The sequence below is a fragment of the Ranitomeya variabilis genome, chromosome 1, assembly GCF_051348905.1.
Source record: "Ranitomeya variabilis isolate aRanVar5 chromosome 1, aRanVar5.hap1, whole genome shotgun sequence".
NCBI classification, from domain to species: domain Eukaryota; kingdom Metazoa; phylum Chordata; class Amphibia; order Anura; family Dendrobatidae; genus Ranitomeya; species Ranitomeya variabilis.
The window spans coordinates 408,279,735-408,304,852 of NC_135232.1; the positions used below are offsets into that span (position 1 = coordinate 408,279,735).

Below are 25,118 nucleotides of genomic sequence, written 5' to 3' on the forward strand. Positions count from 1 at the left end.
ATTAGAGCAGCACAAAGAAAGAGTAAAGAGTCCGGGTGCAAAGCCCTCCCAGGCAAATACCAAACCTCAATGGTAAAAATCCAGAAAAATTGGAGGCATCACACCGTTTGTAGTGAAAAGTAGCTATTTAATCAGCCCAGAAGGAAACATTTTGGTCCCAACAGGCTTGAGAAAGGTTCCTGTTGAGACCGAAACATTACCTTCTGGCTGATTAAATAGCTCCTTTTCACTACAAACGGTGTGCTGCCTCCAATTTTTCTAGATTTTTAGATATATATCTATATATACACAGCTCTGGCACAAATTAAGAGACCACTGTAAAATTGTCAGTTATTCAGATTTTTATCTTTATAGGTATATTTTTGAGTAAAATGTAAATTATTATTTTGTTCTATAAACTTCTGACAACATGTCTCTGAATTTCCAAGCAATAAATTTTGTATTTTTTTTCTGAAAAGGAAAAATGGTCAAAATTAAAAAAAACAGTGCTTTCAGACCTCAAATAATGCAAAGAAAACAAGTTCATAATAATTTAGAAACAACAATACTAATGTTTTTACTCAGAAATAGTTCAGAAATACTTTTTTGTGGAATAACCATGATTTTTAATCACAGCTTTTAAGCATCTTGGCATGCTTTCCCACTAGTCTTTCACACTGCTTCTGGCACAAAAATCTAAGCAGTTCTTCTTTGCTTGATGGCTTGTGACTATCCATCATCCTCTTGATCTGGAGATTGGGCTGCCAGGGTTTTGATGTGGTAGTCTCTTAATTTTTGCCAGACTTATATACTGGAGTGCACAGGGGCTACCAGGAATAATTGGCTTTGAGGGTCCATTGTTCAGCTACAAACAAATATAACATTACCCTCATTCACAAATTTAACTATGCTTCTACATAATAATATGATAGTTAATTTGTTACATAGTGAATCAAGTGTGTTGTGACAGTTGCTGCTAAAACGGGCCACCGAGAGATTCACCTGTTCCCTGGAGGGCCAGTTCGAGCTTGTGTATCTATCTACTTTCACTACTTCCAGAGATTGGAGACGGCACATCATTCAAAGTGAAAAAACTTATGTTTAGTGGCCCATCATGGCAACGCTTCGGTTCTTTAGTGAAAACCTTTCTCAAGCCCTCACTAAAGAACAAAAACGTCACCATGATGGGCCATTAAACAGAAGTTTTTTCACTTTGAATGGTATGTTGCCTCCAATTTCTGGAGGTATATTGAAGGTTTGGTGGCTACCTGGGGATCATGGCACCCGAATAGTATATACTAGTGCTGCTCTTGTTTTTCTATCTATCTATCTACCTACCTACCTATCTATCCATCTATGTGTCTTAGTGTATAAATCCATAGCAACTCCTAACTAACATTTGGAATGTATTATGAAAAAGACCACAGTTAGAGCATAGGGTTATATAAGAAATCTCATCTCAATTCATTATAATCTTTTCATCTTTGTATCTTATTTAATTGCCAATCAGATCAATGGTAGCATGAATGATCAAAAGTTTTGTCGTAGATTAATAAAGGGACATTGAAACAACCTGTCCACAGGATGATAAATGATAGTTAAAAAAGGGTCTAAATGTCACAGAATATGATGTTGATAATTAAAATCTATCAGGTAGTCATATGCTAAAAGACAGTATAATTAAAACTGTACCAATATATACATATTTAAAAGTAATGCCAATTAAATTTTGAGAGTGCCCCGAATATGAGCTAGATCACCTATGCGACTCCTGAAAACTTCTGTTTAACTTAAAGCATTTATCCAGGAATATTTCTTTTTTTTTTTACTATGGGCCTACAAACTAACAGACAGGTAGTTTATACTTGCTTACCTGTTACCAGTTGGATAAACCCTTTAATAGTGATGTTTAAGGGTTTGGGTTTGACATTAGAGACCTAGTTTTCAAATTATGTTATAGGTTGCAAAAAATGTAAAGATATCTGATACTGCAAAACACATTCAGTAAAGGACTGGAAAGAGGGTCTATGCTCATTTTCCGGTCTAATGTTTGGGCTTTACTCCAGTTTTAAAATCAATTTACATAATGTATATTCAGTGAATATTAATAGCTTCTCTGTGAGATTTATTAACATTTTTCCCTAGTCAAAATTTAAAGAATTTATTTAAAAAAAAAATAACGCTAACAATAGTATATATTATGCAACACAAATATACTGCAATTTAATTTTCAATAAGACCTTTCACCAGTTTGAGCATGATAAACTGACCACAACATGGAATAGTGGCTTTAGAGCTGAATAAAACTTTTTTGTCTTTAATTTCTCATCGTCCTTGCAGGGATATTAGCTTGTAAAATGTAGGTTATAGTTTAGGATAAGACATACTGAGCGCTGCTATAGATTTTTCTTTGTGGGTGTGTACTTCTTCCCGTATATTATGATGACCAATCATAAGCAGACAGCAATATGAAAAGGAAAAAAGAACATACCCCAACAATAGCTAAGAGCAGGCTTTCTCCTGTAAGATACGTAATGACAGACTGTCTGCTCGCTACACTGGTCTGGTACTGAAGTTTCTGGCACAAAGAACACCACAGCTCATCATGAATTACATGCCACATACCTGTACTGCCCGCCCCAGCTCCATCCATTTTGGCAGAGCTGATAGAAACTATCATGAAAATGGCAAAAGTTGCAAAATTTACTTGCACCTAAATTTTGCAACTTTTCAAACAAGCTTGTACAAGATTATTCTGGGGTGAAACCTTGGGTAATTTGAACCTTAGAGTCTAAAAAAAAGCCCCAGTGGTCAGAGTAAATATTGCAAGATTACTAACTTTAAAAAAAAAATAGATCAGGAAATTGAACATATAGCATAAAAACATAATTAAAATATTAGATCATTTTCTGATGATAGCTTCCTTTTAGAATTATCCATACCAAAGTAAACAAAACAAAAAATAAATAAATATACATATACATGTATATATACAGTACAGACCAAAAGTTTGGACACACCTCATTTAAAGATTTTTATGTATTTTCATGATTATGAAAATTGTAAATTCACACTGAAGGCATCAAAACTATGAATTAACACATGTAGAATTATATACTTAACAAAAAGTGAAAATATGTCTTATATTCTAGGCTCTTCAAAGTAGCCACCTTTTGCTTTGATGACTGCTTTGCACACTCTTGGCATTCTCTTGATGAGCTTCAAAAGGTAGTCACCGGAAATGGTTTTCACTTCACAGGTGTGCCCTGTCAGGTTTAATAAGTGGGATTTCTTGCCTTAAAAATGGGGATGGGACCAACAGTTGTGTTGAGCAAAAGTCTGGTGGATACACAGCTGGTAGTCCTACTGAATAGACTGTTAGAATTTGTATTATGGCAAGAAAAAAGCAGCTAAGTAAAGAAAAACGAGTGACCATCATTACTTTAAGAAATGAAGGTCAGTCAGTCCGAAAAATTGGGAAAACTTTGAACGTGTCCCCAAGTGCAGTTGCAAAAACCATCAAGCGCTACAAAGAAACTGGCTCACATGAGGACCGCCCCAGGAAAGGAAGACAAATAGTCACCTCTGCTTCTGAGGATAAGTTTATCTGAGTCACCAGCCTCAGAAATCGCAGGTTAACAGCAGCTCAGATTAGAAACCAGGTCAATGCCACACAGAGTTCTAGCAGCAGACACATCTCTACAACAACTGTTAAGAGGAGACTTTGTGCAGCAGGCCTTCATGGTAAAATAGCTGCTAGAAAACCACTGCTAAGGACAGGCAACAAGCAGAAGAGACTTGTTTGGGCTAAAGAACACAAAGAATGGACATTAGGCCAGTGGAAATCTGTGCTTTGGTCTTATGAGTCCAAATTTGAGATCTTTGGTTCCAACCACCGTGTCTTTGTGCGACGCAGAAAAGGCGAACGGATGGACTCTACATGCCTGGTTCTCACCGTGAAGCATGGAGGAGGAGGTGTGATGGTGCTTTGCTAATGATACTGTTGGGGATTTATTCAAAATTGAAGGCATACTGAACCAGCATGGATACCACAGCATCTTGCAGCGGCAGGCTATTCCATCCAGTTTGCGTTTAGTTGGACCATCATTTATTTTTCAACAGGACAATGACCCCAAACACACCTCCAGGCTGTGTAAGGGCTATTTGACCAAGAAGGAGAGTGATAGGGTGCTACGCCAGATGACGTGGCCTCCACAGTCACCAGACCTGAACCCGATCGAGATGGTTTGGTGTGAGCTGGACCGCAGAGTGAAGGCAAAAGGGCCAACAAGTGCTAAGCATCTCTGGGAACTCCTTCAAGATTGTTGGAAGACCATTTCTGGTGATTACCTCTTGAAGCTCATCAAGAGAATGCCAAGAGTGTGCAAAGCAGTCATAAAAGCAAAAGGTGGCTACTTTGAAGAACCTAGAATATAAGACATATTTTCAGTTGTTTCACACTTTTTTGTTAAGTATATAATTCTACATGTGTTAATTTATAGTTTTGATGCCTTCAGTGTGAATTTACAATTTTCATAGTCATGAAAATACAGAAAATGCAAATGTGGTGTGCCCAAACTTTTGCTCTGTAGTGTGTATATATATATATATATATATATATATATATATATATATATATATATATATATATATATATATATATATGTTCAATTAAAGCAGTACACAGTATTAAACATATAGACATAGGAAGAAATTAGTGAAATTCATAGGAGACATCTACACATATTTCAATTGTATTGGAGCTAATGGGGTGTAAAACCAAAATCTTAAAATATGCTTATGCACAACAAATCAAACAATTTCTATCAGGCCTACAACTGCAAAGCTTAGTTGACTAGTAACACACTTACCTGTATCCATCAATAAAACTGGCGTTGATATAGTCAGAGCCCTCTACACCACGGATCGGCTGTAGACATACCCTTGTGGACTCATATGGCATAATATTAACAAGGCGATTTTTGAATTTATTACATGGAAGATTGGCACTGATAAACCGTGACGTGTGAGCTTTCGAGCTTGCGAGGCGCTGTAATAGAGAAGTTGAGTAAAAACTGAGGAAAAAAAAACACTTTACGCAACTTTTAGGAGACATATATATAAAAAAACATTTTTATCACAATTATTTTCATAAGTAATTCAGCTACACACATCTACCTGACGATCTAGCTGACTCTTGAACCTAACAGCACCGTATATGCTCATGACACTGTTAGTTCAGCTAGGGAGCCTCGAAATAGCACGCGGCATTGTGACTGAAACCGGGATGATAAAGTACAGATGCTATATGTTTGTGTGAAGTTAGCCTATAAACTTAATGTATAAATCAATCTGTTCCTCTCTTCAATCTTACGCTTGAACATGTTTCCCATAAATTGCACAGCATTCCCAAGCAACAATTTTCCCTTGAGTGGGGCTGAAGTGCAATACTAGACCTAACGTTTGGACAGAGTGGTGCTATGAAAGGAGAAAAAGAAGCGGACTCTCTCACGTCAGGCAACACCTCTATTGTTTCATTTCATGGATAATAGAAACATTTGAATTCAAGCCACATAATAAATAGTACCTTAAATTCTAATTCCATCCCTGTGACATTCTCGCCAGACTCTATCTGTGTCAGCTTTTGAATATATGCATACAGGTTTCTAGCTGGCACTTCGGTATTTCCACATGTCACTGCCTCCAGCAGGGCATCATGGATAAAGATATACTGGTCCTCTGTTTGAACCATGTAATTCCTCTGAGCTCTCATTAAAGTCACATGACCATAAATATCTACAGTCTTTTCATGCCGTATCCTCTCCAGCATGGCATCTATTACAATAAAGCAGCCTGTTCTGCCCACTCCAGCACTAGAAGAGAAAAGAAGACAAATGCAAAAATTGACAATGGAGTTAATAGAAGCACAATGAATTCAATATTTATATTGCAGTCAAAAATTATTTAAAAAAAACATCAATGAAACAACGGTTTATGGGAACCAGAGACAAAGTGGCTACAATGGTTGCAGTTGTAAATGGGCCCTGGAGTCTAAAGAGGCCCAAAAGGTCTATTGGGCCTATATGAAAAGACTACTACTATTAATTATGAAAGTAGGGGGTTCTGTTGGAGATTTTTGCATTGGCTCCCAAAATGTACACCTGTAAGAAATCTTTTTAGAACAGCTATCAACTTATTGTCCCAAGTCTGGCTAGTTAAAATCTCAGCTTTCAGCTGTCAAGGAAAGTTGTAGCGGCCACACAATTCATCTGCACCTCGGTTACGCCACTGAGTCTACCTTTATAATACAGTAAGCTCTAAAAGAATATACATAAAGAAGTTGTAGTTACAGGACAAGTACGTTGTGGACTTATGAGGTGTCGATAAAGCATTAATATTAAAAATGACACAAGCAAACAAAGTATTGCAAGGAGGCAACACCAAGAACCGTGATGCACTCCCAACAGTGCGGTCATAGTGCATGAAATCTATCATATATAGGTAGACCTATTTCTATATATACTGTGTCTAAGTTCTTCAACAGATATTTTCTTGATGTTATGCGCTAGCTATTATTTTCTTTTGTACTGGAAATTAGCTATTGTAAGGACAAACATAGGTTGACATCTATTATAGGAATAGAAAGGATTAGTTATTGGAAAAGCATTTCTTTCTTCACACTATAACTAATACTTATTCAATAGAATGGTGAAGGGCGTGGATGGGTGGGTAATGGGTTGGTAAAATTGGACGTTATACACACCACTGCAGCAACAGAGGCTTCATATTATGGAATCTTATATGGCGTCATACTTGGGAGTCATGCTGCTCTGTATACAGAGCTCTGCAAACTGAGAAAAATTGTGTAGAAAATTAGTTTAGGCCTGAAGACCGACCCATTGCCGGTACCAGTGACGAGGATTGCAAAGAACCCGGAATGAGGGAGATTCTGGTTGCTGGATTAACCCTCCAAAAACTGGATATTTTTACTCCAAAAGTTGATAAAACCAGACAGGTGACATTTTATGGTTTGGGCAATATAACCGTTATGACACAAACGAAACATAAAGATGGAAGATTGGGAATATATCGCAAGGTCAGAACATGATTTTTAGGCACATTATATCCTAAAGTAGAATTGCTGAAATATTGTACATGAATACAGCCCTAGCTTCTAGCAATATTAATAATTTGAGCCTGGGCCAAATGTCTTTACAAATAATCCTATGGAGAATGAATGAATGAACAATGCATCATATTTTAATAAGCATTCTCCATTTCCACCTCCAAAGATGCATTGTTATTTCAATGGTAAGTTGACAAAGCTGTGTAGGTAATAGGCCATTATAACACTCCCAGATTTTCTTTGCCATTAATTATCTATTAGATTTCATAAAACATATGGCTAGGAACTTGCTAATCAGAAAAAAAAAAACCTCCATAACTAAATGATTTTTACTCTTACTCAAAATTTCAAAGCTAAATACTACTTTGTGTTACTTGGCCAATAAAGAGACTCATCAAACGATTACAGGAGCTGAAAAGAATAGCATCTTAATTAAGTGCAGATCCTCCGAGTGCTCTAATATGAATTCACGCAAGTCAGTGTCATAATTAAGACTGCTTGGTGCAGCCATGAAAATGCTAACTGATACCTTTGCTAATGGCTTCAAAGAGAACTCATATAATAAGATGTGACATACCAGGATGACATTTACACTTTTGCCGCAGTAACCCAGAAATGGCATTAGTCACTGTTATCTGATCATTAAGAGAGAAAACCACAGGGATTGAGGTTTCGAATTACTGTTGTTTCACATAGTAATCATTTTTAACAAGTCGTTTCACCAAAGTCTGGTATGCATAGTAATGATTCATTCTCTAGGAGGAATATTGTATTGTTCACGTACAGCCTGGGCTTTGTCAAAGATCCAGTGCAGCCGACAACAACATAAATATCAAAGTTACTCTTGCAAATCAATACATAGAGGATTAGTAGTATAGAGATTTTGGCTGTAAATGTCTTTCAATACTGTAGATAAGCACACATGTCTAACAAGATTGTATATAAAGTGCACGTGACATTATAGCGAATCATCAGCAACAATGCTCATACTTTACTAATGTACTGAACTCTCGCTATCTGTATACAGCTGAGGGAACATGGACATATTGTGCACAACAATTCTCTCTGCTCCATAAGTTGTGATTCACGGTCTTCAAATAGTTCGCTGGTGTTTAACAATAAAAAGTAGCCAATGGTTGCTCTTATTTTATTTCTGAGGCTCCCCGGAATATTCTGTGTTTTGTTTGTTTTTTAATCCGTCAGACAGTTATCCATAATTATGAGCCCTTTTATTTAGTGCTAATTTTTATGCTTCTCCATGGGGGCATGGCTCAAAGGATTTTCTGGGGGAGTGTTTTTAGGCGACTCAACATTATTACCCTATGAGCACTGCCCCCTTGGTAAAGACAAGAAAATTTAGCACTAAAACAAGGTCCATATCTGTGGAACCGTATGACGGATTTTAAATCTAAAATAAAAAATAAAAAACAACAAAAACAGACACACACAGAAAAGAATAATTAAAAGTGCAACAGGAATAAAATTAAGCAAAAACGGGACACTTTAACCTGGTGACAGGTTCGATTTGAAATCCCAGTTAGGCCAGTGTCATTTTCAAGCATCTGTTCCCACTGAATACAGTCAATATTTTTTTACATCATTTTTGTGGAAGCCATATAGTTTTTTAATTTCTAAGGCATGCTAAAAAAGAGGAAGCTCTTACAGCTGCAATGGGGACCACAAAGAAGTGGTTCCAGTAGCACTTGTTCATTTCTCTATCTAAAGCTTGAGCTGGCCCAAATTATCACCTTTACAACCCAATTAGATATTCAACTGCCTGGTTGAAACTAGTAAAGAGTAGCCCTCCTAACAGGCTCCAAAAGTGGAGCAGAATACTGGCCCAAGGCTGAAGTAATTTTTTATTACAGGCATGAGAAAAGTACGTAAGTAAGCAAATTCTGTACACTGACAAGCAAAAAGGGTAACAATGTTTTGAGCTTTTCACTTTCAGGCTCCACATTTCACCATCCACTACTGCTTTGAACGTGAGACTACCATTATTTTATAGACAATCATCTTGGCTATCTCAAACATAAATTTCACTTGAAACTGTTTAGAATATAATTAGTTATGCAGATTGTTGTCATGTCACTGCACTGTTACTGGTTTGCTCTTAAAAATCTACATTTTAATTTTTATTATTCTGTTAGTATTTTGTAAATCCACCTTTGGCTTTCAACACTGCCTGAATCCTTCTGGGCATGCTCTCGATCAGATTCAAGCAAGTCTCAACTGAAATCTGATCACAGGTCACTTCTACACATTTCAAAAGTTGATGCATACTAGTTGACTCACTTGGGTATGTATACAGTTTTTTTCTTCAATTCTACCCACAAGTTTTTAATTGGTTTAAGATCTGGGGACTGTGGGGGCCAAAATAGGACTGCCACTGAGCCATTTCTTTGCCAGTCTCGACGCATGCTTTGGGTCGTTGTTTTGCTGGAATACTATGTCATCCTTTTCATACCCATAGTGCTTGAGTGTACAAAGTAACTCGTCTTGTAGGATAATCACATATAGCTCAGCAATGAGACCTCCATCGATCCTGGTCAAGCATCCAATGCCTTTGGCTGTTAAACAACCCCATATCATCAGGCTTCCTCCACCAAACTTGACAGTTTCTTCAATTTCTCGATCCGTTGTCCCCCTTTACCTTGTTTCTTCCAGACACATTGGCATTCATCAAAGCCTAGTCCATTGATTCATCTCATCGCTTTAATCACTTGCTTCTAATTTCTGCTTTCCACTTTTTGCCCTTTTTCGCTAACTAGAGCTGACGCGTCTTATGATATTGAAGTTGAGGCTTTGTCACATTTTTTCAGGCCACCATTCCAGCCTTATGATTCCAGTCTTGTGTAACGTGTGTCGCATGACAAAGCATACAAGCCACCTATACTGCCGAGTTTGTCGCGCCAGAACTGATAGACCTTGTTATGAGCCAACTTGTTGACTTGTGCGTGGGTGTCCACCTCTTGGCTTTAGAATGGATGGACAGACTTCATTTCATATTATTCTGTCATGGCACTCACATGATGCAGTTTGGCAATTTTCTTGGCTGAGAGAGCGCTATCAATGAATTGGATGACACTGTTTCTCTTCTCGTGGAAATCTTCTTCATGGCAGCTCCTCAATTTGATCCAGTGACCTTTCACTTGGAAATCAACCTAATAATACATTCAGCTATTAGGGAATGTGAGAACAGGTTGTATTTTGTAGCATACAGGAAGAAAAAGATTTTTCCACCACCAGGAGCATAACAGTAACAATGCAGTGACATGACAAGAATCTGAACAACTAATCATATGCTAAATAATTGCAAGTCAAATTTATGTGTGAGATCGCCAAGATGATTGTATATAAAATGATGATAGTCTCTTGTTCGAAGAAGTGAAATAAGTAGCCTGAAATTCAAAATTTCAAAACATTGTTTCCTTTTTTGCTTGTCAGTGTATATCCTAGAACTGAACTGTGGTCATATGCACCTTTATTATTAGGGGGCACATTTGGATTTTTAATATGGAAGTTTATTCTATTTAATGGGCAGACTGAAAAAATATGTCTTATTTTTTTCAGTTTCCACCTCCTCAATAAGATTTGGTTTTGATCAATATACAATATTCATCAAAGTGGTCCAATCAGAAGCCGTGGTGGTATTAGCATAAATCAACAGTTTTGGTACAGGTCAAAAATAGATCCAAAACAATACACTGAATACAGTTAACAGATGTAGCTTAAATCTGAACTTTTCCATAAATAATACTGTCTCTGTATGCAGAAAGCTGGTTAATTCTCACTTTATTTATCAGATGAACTCCAACAACTAGCTCTGTACTATTCTGAAGTCCCTGAAGTCATAAATCAGAAATATTTCATTTGAGTCCTACTGTTAATCACAAATGGTCTATATCCTCACTTGCAGTGGTGTTTCCTCAGTGGCACAGTTACTGCTAGCTTTACCTGGGGAGGCAGAGTTTATTCATCACCCTTTAAAGACTGGCCTGGGCCAACATTAACATAGATCTCGTCTAGGGGCCTCTGTGGGAACGTATTTTACTTTGCTTACTTCCATGTGTATTTTAAGGATTGCTGTATCCACCATCTGTTGCTAACACACTTACCAAATCTTACATAGTGTTGTTTTTACGCAACTTAATACAGTCAAACAATTGCGTGATGATTATTTTTGTTGAAAATAATGACCTGATTTTGGTCTCAGCCCAAATATTTTCAATCCCAGCTGAGCATGACATGTTTCAGGATATTGTATGGACATATAAGTGTAAGGGATATAGGTACAGCTGGGAAAGCTCAGTTATACTCCTGTCCAGATCCCTGTTATTGGGTTATAAAAACATTTTTACATTTCCTGCAGATGGTCAAATTCTTTTCTCCACCAGTAATTTTCATTCAGAATTCACTGAGGACAGCTGCTGGCTTTCATATAACAAAATCGCTAGCACACAAAAGAAGTGCAGCCATAAGATCTCATCTACCTTATACAAACATCTGATGGGTAAACAAAGACTTGCTGATGCCGTGTGTGCCCACAAATATAATAGCCCATTACATGAATTCATGCAGACGACACAGCTTAATGTACAGCAATACTGTACAATCAAAGTAAAAACAGATGTTGGAAGGAAGCTGAAAGCCAAACTCTCACCAAACTGTGATATTTTTCTTCAGATAATACTTGCCCTTAATGTAAAACAGCTTCAAAATCCTTAAAAAAAAACCTGCAACCTCAAGTAAATATTTCTTACATTGCATGGCATCTTTCTCAGATTGGTGTTAGGAAGTTTGGGCTGGACACATCTTTGTATTATAGTATACATTTTAGTGCACATTTTTAAAATTGAACTGTCATCCGTGGGCTCTGATTAGGTACGTATATAAATGTTTACTATTTAAGATGTCATAAAGGGGTTATATATGAAAGAGAACCCATTTAATACAAAAGCCCCTACGAGTATTAGCAAACTTCTACAGGTCAGGCAGTGGAGTTGGTATGAATCGATAAGCAGGGTCTGGTCTGTTGGCCACATCAGTAATTTATAACCTCTGGATGGGAGTCCTCTGAACAACTTTATACCTGACGGCATCCGCGGCTCTTCTTTTGATTAGCTGGCCTGGCAAGACTTCACATGTATGCCACACCACAAAGATAACGCCAGGTTGGCTAATCAAAAGAAAAGTCATAGTTACTCACCGTTAACGGTGTTTCTCGGAGCCCATGACAGCACTACGGAGAGAGGGGATCCGCCCTTCAGGGACAGGAAACCTACAGATAAAAGGGCGGTACCTCTCCCTCGCATCAGTTGGTTTACAGAGCATCAGAGGACCTCCAGGTTAGTTACAACAGAGAGAACATTATATTTATAACATTTCTTAAAAGAGGAACCCCGTGCCTAAACTATAGTATATACATCATATAAATTATATAAATTATATTTTAGAAAAAGTGCTCACCGCACTCGTGATGGGAGGGAATAAGCAGGTGCTGTCATGGGCTCCGAGAAACACCGTTAACGGTGAGTAACTATGACTTTCTCGGTCTCCCATGACAGCACTACGGAGAGAATTGCAGAGATTAAGCTTAGGGAGGGACCACCGCCTCAAGGACCCTTCGTCCGAAGGTTAAGTCAGATACAGAGGCTAGATTTAGTCTATAGTGCCTAAAAAAGGTTGATGGTGATGACCAGGTGGCCGCCTTACAGATTTGCTCTATTGATACCTCTGACCTCTCAGCCCATGAGGTAGCTACTGCTCTTGTGGAATGCGCTTTTATACCATCCGGGATTATATTCCCCGAAGATGAATATGCCAAGGCTATTGCCTCCTTAATCCATCTGGCTAAGGTCCCCTTGGACGCCCGGAATCCTTTTCTGGGACCCTGAAAACAGATAAACAAAGAGCCTTCCTTCCTATACTCCCTGGTGGAATCTAGGTATTGGACTAGGCATCTTCTAACGTCTAGATTATGGAAGTTTAGTTCTTTCTCGTTTTTTGGGTTTGGACAGAAAGATGGCAGGGATACTTCTTGTGACCTATGAAATTTTGATGCCATTTTCGGCAAATAGGCTGGGTCGGGTCTAAGAGTGACTCTATCATCCAAGATCTTAGTGAAAGGTGGATTAGAGGAAAGGGCTTGAATGTCACTTATCCTGCGTGCAGATGTTAAAGCAACTAAGAGAATAGTTTTGAGTGATAATGTTTTTATTGGAATCGTCTGTATAGGTTCAAATGGAGGGCCCGTTAATGCTGAAAGGACTAAATTTAGGTCCCATGAGGGTGTTTTTTGAATAACTAAGGGTTTTGATCTTGTAACCGCCTTAATAAATCTTATTACCCATGGGTTAGCAGCAATGTTTTGGTTATATAAGGCTCCTAAAGCTGCTATTTGTACCTTCAGGGTACTGACTGCCAGCCCCTGCTCCAGACCTTTTTGTAGGAACTCCAGAATTTTAGGAATTGAAGGCCTGTCCTGGATCTTTACCTTGGAGACAGATAGGAATTTCCTCCATGTCTTCCCATAAATTTTAGTGGTGATGGGCTTTCTACTTTTTAAGAGTGTAGCCACTAAGTTATCTGAGAAACCTCTTTGTCTTAATAGTCCCCGTTCAAAAACCAGGCTGTCAAATGGAGGTTCGACTCCTGTGGGTGGAAGATTGGACCTTGATGTAGAAGGTCTGGCATATCCGGTAGAACCCACGGGTCTGATATCGATAGTATCCTTAGCCAGGAAAACCATGCTCTTTTTGGCCAGAATGGGGCAATCAGGATCATTTTTGTTTTGTCCTCTCTGACTTTCCGAATGACTGCTGGAATTAGAATGGTTGGCGGAAAGGCGTATGTCAGTTTGTGTGTCCATGGAATCAGAAAAGCATCCAGAGCCTGGGGATTCCCTTCTGGGCTTAGAGAACAAAATTTGCCTACTTTTTTGTTTTTGCAATTGGCGAACAGGTCTATTGTTGGTGTCCCCCACATTTTTGTGATCTGATTGTAGATGGATTGGTTTAGGGACCACTCGCCTTGTTTTAACTGAGTCCGGCTCAGGTAATCTGCCCTTTCGTTGTTTGAACCCTGGATGTGTAGTGCCGAGAGGGATAGTAAGTTTTCTTCCACCAGTTTGATAATTTTGGCTGAAGAACTCATCAGTGAACGAGACCTTGTTCCCCCCTGGTGGTTTATATAGGCTACAGTCACTTTGTTGTCCGAAAGAACTCGGACATGGTGTCCCTGAATATCGGCTAGGAAAAAAAGAAGAGCATGATATACCGCCCAAAGTTCTTTTTGGTTTGAGGATGCCAATAGTATTTGATCTGACCAATTTCCCTGGGCTATTTTGTCCCCCAGGTGGGCCCCCCACCCTTTGGGGCTCGCATCGTCGGTTGTTATTATCCGAGAGATGTTTGGTACCCAAGGGACTCCCTTTGACAGGTTTTGGTCTTTTCCCCACCAGAGAAGGGAATGAATAACTGATGAATCTAGGGTGAGCCGGCTTTCCAATTTGTTTTTTAGTAACAATTGCCATTCCAGGATGTGCCACTGAAGCTCTCTTGTATGAAATTGCGCAAAGGGTATCGCTGGTAGGCATGAGGACAGAGAGCCCAGAAGCGACATTGCTCTCCTTAGAGTCATTGAGGGATTGTGTAACGTTCGCGCTATCATGGACAATATGTTGTCTTTTTTGGGACCCGGAAGCCGGCATTCTTGGACCCGAGAGTCCAATGTCAGTCCTAGGAACTCTTGTACTTGACAGGGTTCCAATTTCGATTTTTTTATGTTTATAAGCCATCCCAAGTCCGTCAGGATGGTCATCACTTGGTCTCTCTTTTCTCTGCAACTTTGTGCTGAGTTGCTTGCGATAAGAAAGTCGTCCAGGTAAGGGACTATTAGTATATCTTGTTCCCTCACGTGGGCCATCATTTCCGCTATTATTTTCGTAAATATACGTGGGGCTATTGAAATCCCGAATGGAAGAGCTTTGTATTGAAAAAACCTTATTTGGCCCTTTATGGAGACTGCCATCCTGAGGAATTTTTGGGATTGATTGTGGATGGGCACATGATAGTATGCGTCGGTTAGATCTATTACGACCATGTAGCAGTTCGGGAAGAGAATCTTTATAGTGGACCTTATCGTCTCCATTTTGAATTTGTAATTTACGACGTATCTGTTTAGGTTTTTTAGATTTATGATTGTCCGAAAGGACCCGTCGGGCTTTGGTACTAAAAATAGAGGGGAGAAAAAACCTTCCCCTATCTCCTGAGGAGATATTTCCCGAATCACTGATTTTTGTAGTAGGGACATAATTTCCTCCTCTAATGCAGTTTGTTCTGCAGCCGAAGATCTTGTTTTTGTTGTTACATAATTCCGGGGAGGGAAAGAGACAAAATCTATTTTTAGACCATACCGTATGATATTTAAGATCCAGAAGTTGTTGGAAATTTTTTCCCAGGCGGGAAGGAATGATGTCAGCCTTCCTCCCACCGGAGGGTAAATGTCATTTGGAGAACTTTTTATCACGGGAGGTGTTGCCAAAGAGGTAACCCCTATCCCTTCTCCTTCCTTCTTCCCACTTATTCTGCTCTCTGGGGGGTCTACGGCGAAAAAATCTGCGGCTCCGAAAAGACTGTTTAAATGGAGTCGGACCCAGATTTGGAAACCCCTTCTTCTTATCTCCCGCCTTTTGGAGAATGTCATCCAGGGTTTCTCCGAATAAAAAATTTCCCTCACATGGGATAGAACATAATTTTAATTTTGTTTGTAGATCCCTCGGCCAGCTCTTTAGCCACAAGGTTCTTCTGGCAGCGTTGGAAAGAGCAGCGGCCTTAGATGTTAGGCGTACAGAGTCCGCCGAGGAGTCCGCCAGGAACGCTGCTGCTGCTCTCATTGCAGGGAATGAATCCAGCAATTGTTTTCTGGGTAACCCGTCTTTAATCTGACTTTCCAGCTGGTCGATCCACACCATAAGGGATCTTGAGGTGCAAGTAGCTGCAACTGCAGGTCTCAGGCTACCCCCAGCTGATTCCCATGCTCCCTTGAGGAAAGTGTCCGCTTTTTTATCTAATGGGTCTTTGAGGGTACCCATGTCCTCGAATGGCAGCGCAAATTTTTTCGAGGCTTTGGCCACTGCAACATCTAGTTTTGGTGCCTTATCCCAGAAAGAGGAAGCCTCATCCTCGAAGGGATATTTTCTTTTAAGGGAGGGTACCGAGGAATTTCTTCTATCCGGTTTCTCCCATTCTCTTTTAATTAATGTTTGGACATTAGGATTTAGGGGAAAAGTCCTTCTCTTTTTTTGTCCCAGACCTCCAAACATCACATCTCGGGCCGTTTTGTCGGGTTTGGGTTCCTCTACCCCCATAGTAGCCCTAACTGCTCTCACTAAGGAATCCACTTCTTCTAGTGGGAAGCAATGTTGGCCAGACTCTTCCTCAGAAGAGGATAGGGGGGATTTTGAATCGTCCGAATCAGCATTTTCGGATGACGATCGGGCCGAGTGGGAATGTACCGACTCCTTCACCCTCTTCACCTCTTTTTTGGAGGATAGAAGGGCATTCTGAACCTCAGACCTGATTACATTTTTAAGTTCAGAGGCGAAGTCGGGGGTCTCCTCACATAGTAAGCTCTGGATGCATGACTTGCAAAGCTTTTTTTCTCAGGTTACTGGTAAAGCTTTGTCACAGGTAGGGCAGACCCTATTTTTCCTTTTCTCCAGGCTCTTCTTACCCTAGTAAGGGAAAAGAGGGAGCCCCATTATAAAATATGTACATTATCGAAGGTCACTCACCACTCGGATATGGAGGCAGGTACCGGTTCTGGAGGGGGCGGGCCTGTTAAGGAAGGCGCTTGAGACGGAGTATCAGTCTTCGTAGCTGATCTGCTACGCCGTGTGGAACGGCTGCTGGATCCACTCCTGGTGCTCTTTGTGCGGCGCTGCTGTCCTGGCTGCAGCTCCTGTGGATCGCTGTCCTCCATGGTTACAGGGAGAAAGTGCGACTCCCATGTGCGCACAATCTCCCTTTTTGAAACCGGCGCCAATCCCCCGGCGTCTGCCGCACTTCCGGTTCCTGCGCTCCCAGGGAGAAGATATTACCGCGCATGCGCGCGGCGATGACCCGGAAGTCCTGCCGCATTTCCGGAGCGGCGGCCATCTTTGTGCACCCGGAGTGTGCGCTCGTCGGCGCAGGAGCTCCGGTGATCCAGCGCCCCTCCTCGTTTGATTTGGCGGCGTTCTCCCCTCGCACACCCTGAAGGACCCCTCGGTCCCAGCGGTGGCGGCTTCGGGAGCCGGACAAGCCGCGGCAGGAGCCTCCTCGCTGCCGGTACTCGACCGCCCGGTCCCGGTCCATCGGTCTTCATGCAGGTACCGTCCGAAGAGAGGTTCCCTGTCAGGGACAGGAAACCAACTGATGCGAGGGAGAGGTACCGCCCTTTTATCTGTAGGTTTCCTGTCACTGAAGGGCGGATCCCCTCTCTCCGTAGTGCTGTCATGGGAGACCGAGAAAGATATGGATAGCGAGAGTTAGGAGGGTTTCTCAGGCATCATATCCAGTGTCTACAGATTACTGACGAAATTGATGGCCTGGGTCATGCTTATCAATTCGCACCAACTCTACCAGGTAGACTTTCCATTCTAGACAACACTACAGAGGCTCCTCTGTAAGGCTAAATTATTCATGTGCTTGAAGACTTTTGAAGGCATTATCACGCTGCTGTAATGCAGATAGAATCTAGCTCCGCTAGTTGGCGATAGAGTGGAGAGAGGTCGGGCACACAGATGAAGCAGACCTACCATGCAGCAGACCTACCATGCAGCAGTGAAGCTACCACCAGGTGGCAGCAGGCAAATCCAACAAGCCAGGTCAAATCCAAGACTAATGCAGTACCAAAGGAATAAGCAAACTCAGGGTCAGAGACAAGCCAGGGGATCAGTAATGGTCAGGAGCAGATAAGCCAAAGACAAGAGACAAAAGCAGGCCAGGGTCCAAGCCGAGTTCAAGTACCAAGAAGTCCAGACACAAAGGGGACAAACAGACAGGACAGAGAGCGGGGTATAACACAGACACGGGTCGAGTCAGGAATAACAGCAGGACAAGTCAGGGTGAAACAGAGTCAGCTACTCACACCGTAGGCAGAACCATAACTGACATGATCTGCAGGACACAGCGGAGATAAATAGCAAACCTGAACCCAGACTGAGGCTGAAAGAAGTTAACCCCTGACATGACCAGACCAGGAAAAGGGGACGGCAGGACTCAAAACCCGGTCTGAAAAATGACAGGCATTAGATGCATATAAAGAAACAAAAAAAGATGCAATAGATACCAAACGGAAACCAAAGTTTCCATTTATTAACTTATCAGTTTATTGGATCTATAAAAAAAATGGACACTGGTTTCTGCCTGAATTTGATCATCTCTCATTATATATTAGTGCCACTAAAATTCTCATAGCAATACATTGGAAAGAAAGAGACCCACCATCTGCATTAGAATGGATTCTATTGTTCTACTAGAAAAAAATTAAGTTACTAGAAACCAAGGGAATAAACTCGTAGAGCAATGGAATACATTTTAAAGTTCAAACACTTTTGAATCTATGTTATACAATAGATCACAACTAGTGCAATAATCCTAAACTTGTTTTCATCCTAATCTTAAATACTGTTCTCATTGGAATATACATACCTAAATCCATTAGTTTTGTATACATCAGTGATGTAGCTACCCGGGCCTCACGCTTTGAGGGGACAACCTGGAGCTACACTACCCTGTCTCTTACCTGATCAGCACACATAGTGCATTGATTACCTGATCAGCACACATAGTGCATTGATATATTTAAGCCCCGCGGTAGAGCAGGGAGACACAGTCTCCTTGCACCGCCGCTCTCCATTTTGTAAACCGCAGGTCGCTGTGGTCTACAGATCAGCCGAGGCGCTGAACAACGTGCAGTGCATTAGAGCCCTGGTGCAGTCCTGTTGTGACGCCACAGGGTCCTGGTTGTCACAGTAGCATTGCTTTCCTCACGGGGAGAGTGATGTCATGCTTGGAAGCGATTGAGGATAACTTTTGACAGGTAATCAGCACATACAACACCGTTCTAACTCCAGGCCAGAAGGGGGAGCTCTACACCCAACTTCAGGGGAGCTGCTCTCTCTGGTCGGGAGGAGTTAGTTGCTAGGCAGTTAGGAAGATTTAGACAGTTGGTGCCAGACAACAGACTGGAGCAGTTTGAGGCAGAAGGACGAGGGAGGGGCCGTACAGCCTGAAGTGCTGTAGCTCCTAGAAGGAAGAACAGCTTTTAGCTAATGTGCCGGAGAGCGGAGCACAGGAGTGTGACAACAAGGGAGAATAGCAGTGACTGGGCTACCTCCCTGACAGAGCGCAGATACCAGTAACCGGAAGACCGAGGTTGTGTCATACTCTAGGAGGCACAGCAGAAACCGGTAGAACAGCTAGACTACATGCAACTTGTCCGCCCTAATACCCAGGAGACACAGTGACACATAGAGCCCGGGTCATGATAGAGACCCTGTAAAAAGGCTCGAGTCACCTGTCATACAGGTTTGAGTCCTACCTAAAGGGGGACAGAGAGAACTGAGAGGACCTTGCCAGAAGCCTTAGGCAGGCTAAGGCCTAAGGAAGGCTTTTAACTCCACCTGGTTAAAGGTGACTCTGAACTCGCTTCCAAGCCGGTTGGACCCTGCCTGTACCTGTGATCTGGTGCCCTGGACTGGGGCTGCCTGCTACCATCAGTAAACCAGGTAAAGAGACTGCAAACCTGTGTCCTCCATTCTTTATCGCACCACTTACCATCATCATCTACTACACCAGGAGCCCTGGGGACCTAACTTCACCTGTGGGAAGCCATACCATCCCTGCTGCCATAACATCACCCCAGTGGACCTCTTTAAGCAGCGTCGGTCACCCCTGACCAAATACCACAGGTGGCGTCACAAACTTTTATTATTCAACTAACCCCTTTAAAGAACGTCCCTTTAACATGGGCACCCAGGGCTACGGACCGGGTCGCCGCCGCCGTGACACATGACTAAGTACCGGTTCCAATGTCATCACACCGCCAGTGTGAATTCCCGTGCATGTGTCGGCAATACGCTAGCAAGTTGGCTCGCCCGAAGGACTCGTCAGGTTTCTGGATTAGGTGAGTATATTTTGTCTTTTATTTTTATTAAAATGAGTGGGGACATCATAAACAATGGGGGACCCTGCAACAGTGAGGGGGCCTCATACATTATAGGGACCACTGTGGCGGCCCATATAAAGTGTAGGGGGCACTTAATAGTTTGGGGGCTAAAATAGTGGTCATTATACAGTTTGGGTGTTAATGTGGGCGCATTTATACAGTGTAGGAAACAGAGCTAATACAGGAGCCATGATACAGCTTGGGGCTAACGTGGGAGCCATTATACATTTTGTGGGCTAATGCAGGGGTAAATATACAGTTTGGGGCCAAAGGGAGGGCCATTATACAGTTTGAGGGCTAATGTAGGGGCAATTATACACTATGGGGGCTAATGTGCTGATACTCAAACAGTTTGGGGATAACGTGAGGGCCATTATACAGTTTTGGGGGCAAGTTTGGGGGTCACTATACAGTTTGGGGGCTAATTCAGTTGCCATTATACAGCATGGATGCTAATGTGGAGGCCGTTATACAGTGTGGGGGCTAATGTGGGGACTATTATAAAGTTTGAGGGCTTATGTGGGGACCACTGTGGAGTCCATTCTACACTGTAGGGACAATTCTACAGTGTGGGGGCCATTATACAGTGTGGGATCTACTGTGGGGAGCATTATACAGTGTGAGTGTTTCTGTTGGGGGTCATTTTATTGTGTTTTGGGGGAGCAGTGGGAACAGCATACTATGTATAGAGGAGCTGTGGGGGCATCATACTGTGTATAGGGGAACTGTGGGGACATCATACTCTGTATAAAGGAGCTGTGGACACGCCATATTGTGTATAGCGGATCGGTACATTGGGGGACTCACTGGACATTATTAAATGTTAAGTAGACACTTAATAACGTTATTGATTTAGTGGCACTCAGAGTATTGTAGCTGTCAAAGGGGCAAAATGTGGACACTGTTTTCTAGGGCATTTGCACAGGGAATTAATATATTCTAGGGGCAATATTTCCATCTAGAGGGCACAAAGCAGGCATATTACTATGTAAGGGGCATAGTAGTGAACATTATTATGTGGGGCAGTAAGTGGAGTGCTGTTATTGTGCCAAACAGCAGGTGCAGTAATAGGGACATATACAGCAGCAGTGACTCAGTATGGGGGTATCAGCAGGATGAGTAGTTTGTGCAGGTTGGGAATAGATGGAGACGGTGCAGGAAATGTGAGATGTGAAATGTGTCTTTGTAGTAGTCTCTGCAGACGAGTCTTGGCTGGAAGAAGTTGTCATATCGATCTGGGCAAAATGGAAAAAGATGGGGAAAGTGAACAACTCCATCAGAAAAAAAGTCAGCTGTAAGTTACTATATATAATTGTACTGTAATTACTTGAATTTTCTGCAGAACTGGTATCTGCCACTAAATGATCACAATATGGTGGTAATAATCCCGGTTACCGATTAGGGGCCCACTCAGATGTTTGACCCCCCTGCCTGAGATGAAACCCTAGCTATGCCTCTGGTATACTGTATATACAGTTGAAACTGGAAGTTTACATACACTATATAAAAAGACACATATGCATGTTTTTCTAAATATCTGACATGAAATCAGAATAAACCTTTCAAATTTTAGGTCAATTAGGATTACCATAATTATTAATGTTTGCCAAATGCCAGAATAATGAGAGAGAGAATGTTTAAGGCATTTTTATTACTTACTGCAAAGTCAAAAGTTTACTATGCCTTTAAACAATTCTGGACTGCCCATATAATGATGTCATGTGTTTGGAAGCATCTGATGCTTTTTTGGTAACATCTGAGTTAATTAGAGACACACCTGTGGATGTATTTTTATGCACACCTGAAACACACTACTTCTTTGTGTAGCATCATGGGAAAGTCTAAAGAAATCAGCAAAGATATCAGAAAGAGAATTGTGGACTTGCACAAGTCTGGATCATCCTTGGGTACAATTTCAAGATACCTGAAGGTGCCTCGTTCATCTGTACAAACAATTATACGCAAGTACAAACAAGATGGGAATGTCCAGCCATCATACCGCTCAGGAAGGAGACAAGTTCTGTGTCCCAGAGATGTACATGCTTTGGTCCGACATGTGCATACCAATCCAAGGACAAAAGCAAAAGACCTTGTGAAGATGATGGTGGAAGCTGATAAGACTGTGTCAATATCCACAGTGAAATGAGTACTGTATCAACATGGGCTGAAAGGCCACTCTGCCAGGAAGAAGGCATTACTCCAAAAGAGCAGCATCGTGTTGTGGAGTTGTTTTGCTGCAGGAGGGACTGGTGCACTTCAAAAAATAGATGTCATCATGAGAAAAGAAGATTATGTGGCAAAACTGAAGCAACATCTCAAGACATCAGCCAGGAAGTTAAAGCTTGGGCGGAAATTAGTCTTCCAAATGGACAATGACCCGAAGCATACTGTCAAAATGGTAACAAAGTGCCTTAAGGATGACAAAGTCAATGTTCTGGAGTGGCCAACACAAAGCCCTGATCTCAATCCTACTGAAAATCTATGGGCAAAGCTGAAAAGGCAGGTGCGAGCAAGGCGACCTACAAACCTGGATCAGCTACACCAGTTTTGTCAGGAGGAATGGGTCCAAATTCTGACTAACTATTGTGAGAAGCTTGGGGAAGAATATCCCAAATGTTTGACCCAAGTCATTCAATTTAAGGGTAATGGTACAAAATACTAATGAAATGTATGTAAACTTTTGAATTCAAATTTTTGAATTGAAAGTACGTAATAAAAATGCCTTAAAACATTCTCTCTGTCATTTGGCACATATTAATAGTTATGGTGATCCTAGTTGACCTAAAACGGGAAATGTTTATTCTGATTTCATGTCAGATATTGAGAAAAACATGCATATGTGTCTTTTTATATAGTGAATGTAAACTTCTGATTTCAACTGCACATACATAATCTTACTACAAATTATGACCATTACAAAAGCAGGGCTACCCTTGCCTTTTAACCTCTTTCTCTCCCTTTCCCTTACCTCCTTTCCTAATATTGTTTGATTAATGTTACCGACTTTATTACTGTAATAATGCATTCTTACTAAAAATAAACTAAAATGATCAGTTAAATGAACATAAAGAATGACCATCTGTTATAATCCGACAACCAGAAACTTTAATGAAAAAAACAAGTTTCCTTTCTATCTCCTATCTCTTTTTTTTTACAGAAAAAATATGTGCAGACTATACATACTTTAGTCTGTCCGGAAACAAGAAAGCAGACAGAATGGATGCAAACTGATCAGAATTTTTGAAAAAAACAAACAAATCAATAGAATCTGTGTCTGAGCGTTTTATAAATGTTTCACGGCATTTCAAAAGGAAAATGGAAGTGAAAAGGGAATGTGAAAGTAACCTAAGGGAGATATGCAGAGAACGCTAGAGCACTAGTTTCATTTGCAGTGGTTGCTCAGGGGTGGAGATTTCCTGTTTTGGACACTTAGTAAATGGTAAATGATTTGGTTTTTTTTTAAATGCTGTAATTTTCTATACCTCAGTTTTCATAACTAAAAAAAAATATGTAACGTAAATGCTTCAGATATGATTTGTATAGATTTAATGGGTAGAATATACCTTCCATGAAGAGTACTGCATTCCAGTTACATTTTATTCTGCAAACAATTGGCAAAATGTTTGGTGGTCTACCAGCAGGTAAAATATAGAAAAGTACACTAACTCCTTTAATGATCAAGCATTATACCTGCAGTGTACAACCATGGGTCCTGCATCTGGAGGATTACATGTTTTCACTCTTCTCAAAAATGCTAGAAAAGGTGTTGGATGTTCTGGAACACCATGATCTGGCCATGCCGTAAACTGGAATTGTCTGACTTCTCGCTTTTCACTTGATCCATTCTGTCAAATAGAGAAAACAGCTTTACTGTAGATAAATAGATTATCAAAAGCATAATAATAAAGTTAAGAAAGTTCTACCCAGTATGTGAGAAAGTAAGATGTTATAGAGTAAAGGTTGAAGAGCATCTTTGATTACATATTTCACAAATTTTGGCCATGACAAAACTTGTATCATGCATTGTTTTACCCCGTGTAGGCTTGCAACTTACTCTGAGCTAGAGGGAGAAAAACTAAGTGGTCTCATGTCTACCCTGCAATGCACACAAAGAAAGGGAATCCTGCCCTGTTGTTCTTGAAAAATGACCTCCAGGAGGCCACAAACATCCATGTGTCTGCTCAAACTATCAGCAACAGACTCTATAATGGTGGTATGAGAGCCTGAAGTCCACAATTGGGTGTTTTGCTTACAGCCCAACACCGTGCAATGTGATTGACATTTTCTAGAGAACACCAAGAATGGACATTGGCTCACTGTGCTCTTCACGGATGAGAGCGGGTTCACACTGAGCATATGTGAGACGTCACAGAGTCTTGAGACTCCGTGGAGAACATTCTGATGCCAGCAACATCCTCCAGCATGACCAGATTGAGATTGGGTCAGTAATGGTGTGGGTAGACATTTCTTTGGAGGGCCGCACAGCCCTCCATGTGCTAGGTAGAGGTACCCTGACTGCCATTAGGTATCGGGATGAGATCTTCAGACCCATTGTGAGACCATATACAGGTGCAGTTGGCCCTGGGTTCCTTCTGCTGCATGACAATGCTAGGCCTCATGTGGTTGAAGTGTGTCAGAAGCTCCTGCATGATGAAGGCATTGATGCTATGGACTGGCCTGTATGTTACGCAGACTTCAATCCTGTGGAGCACATCTGGGACATCATATCATGTTCCATTCACCAATGCCACGTTGCACCACAGACTATCCAGGAGTTGACTGATGCTTTAATCCAAGA

The 25,118-nt window shown here is 41.1% G+C and overlaps 1 protein-coding gene across 26 annotated transcripts in view; it reads right to left on the reverse strand.

Annotated features, from left to right (window-relative positions):
- PTPRD (protein tyrosine phosphatase receptor type D) overlaps positions 1–25,118 on the reverse strand; it is a 2,959,440-nt gene that overhangs the window by 24,504 nt on the left and 2,909,818 nt on the right. For all 26 annotated transcript variants that reach the window (XM_077249189.1, XM_077249205.1, XM_077249204.1 and 23 more), the window contains 3 exons: positions 24,011–24,165; positions 5,567–5,852; positions 4,851–5,029 (listed from right to left, as the gene is read on the reverse strand). In XM_077249189.1, the coding sequence (XP_077105304.1) occupies positions 4,851–5,029; positions 5,567–5,852; positions 24,011–24,165 (620 nt within the window). The remainder of the gene's footprint in view (positions 1–4,850; positions 5,030–5,566; positions 5,853–24,010; positions 24,166–25,118) is intronic.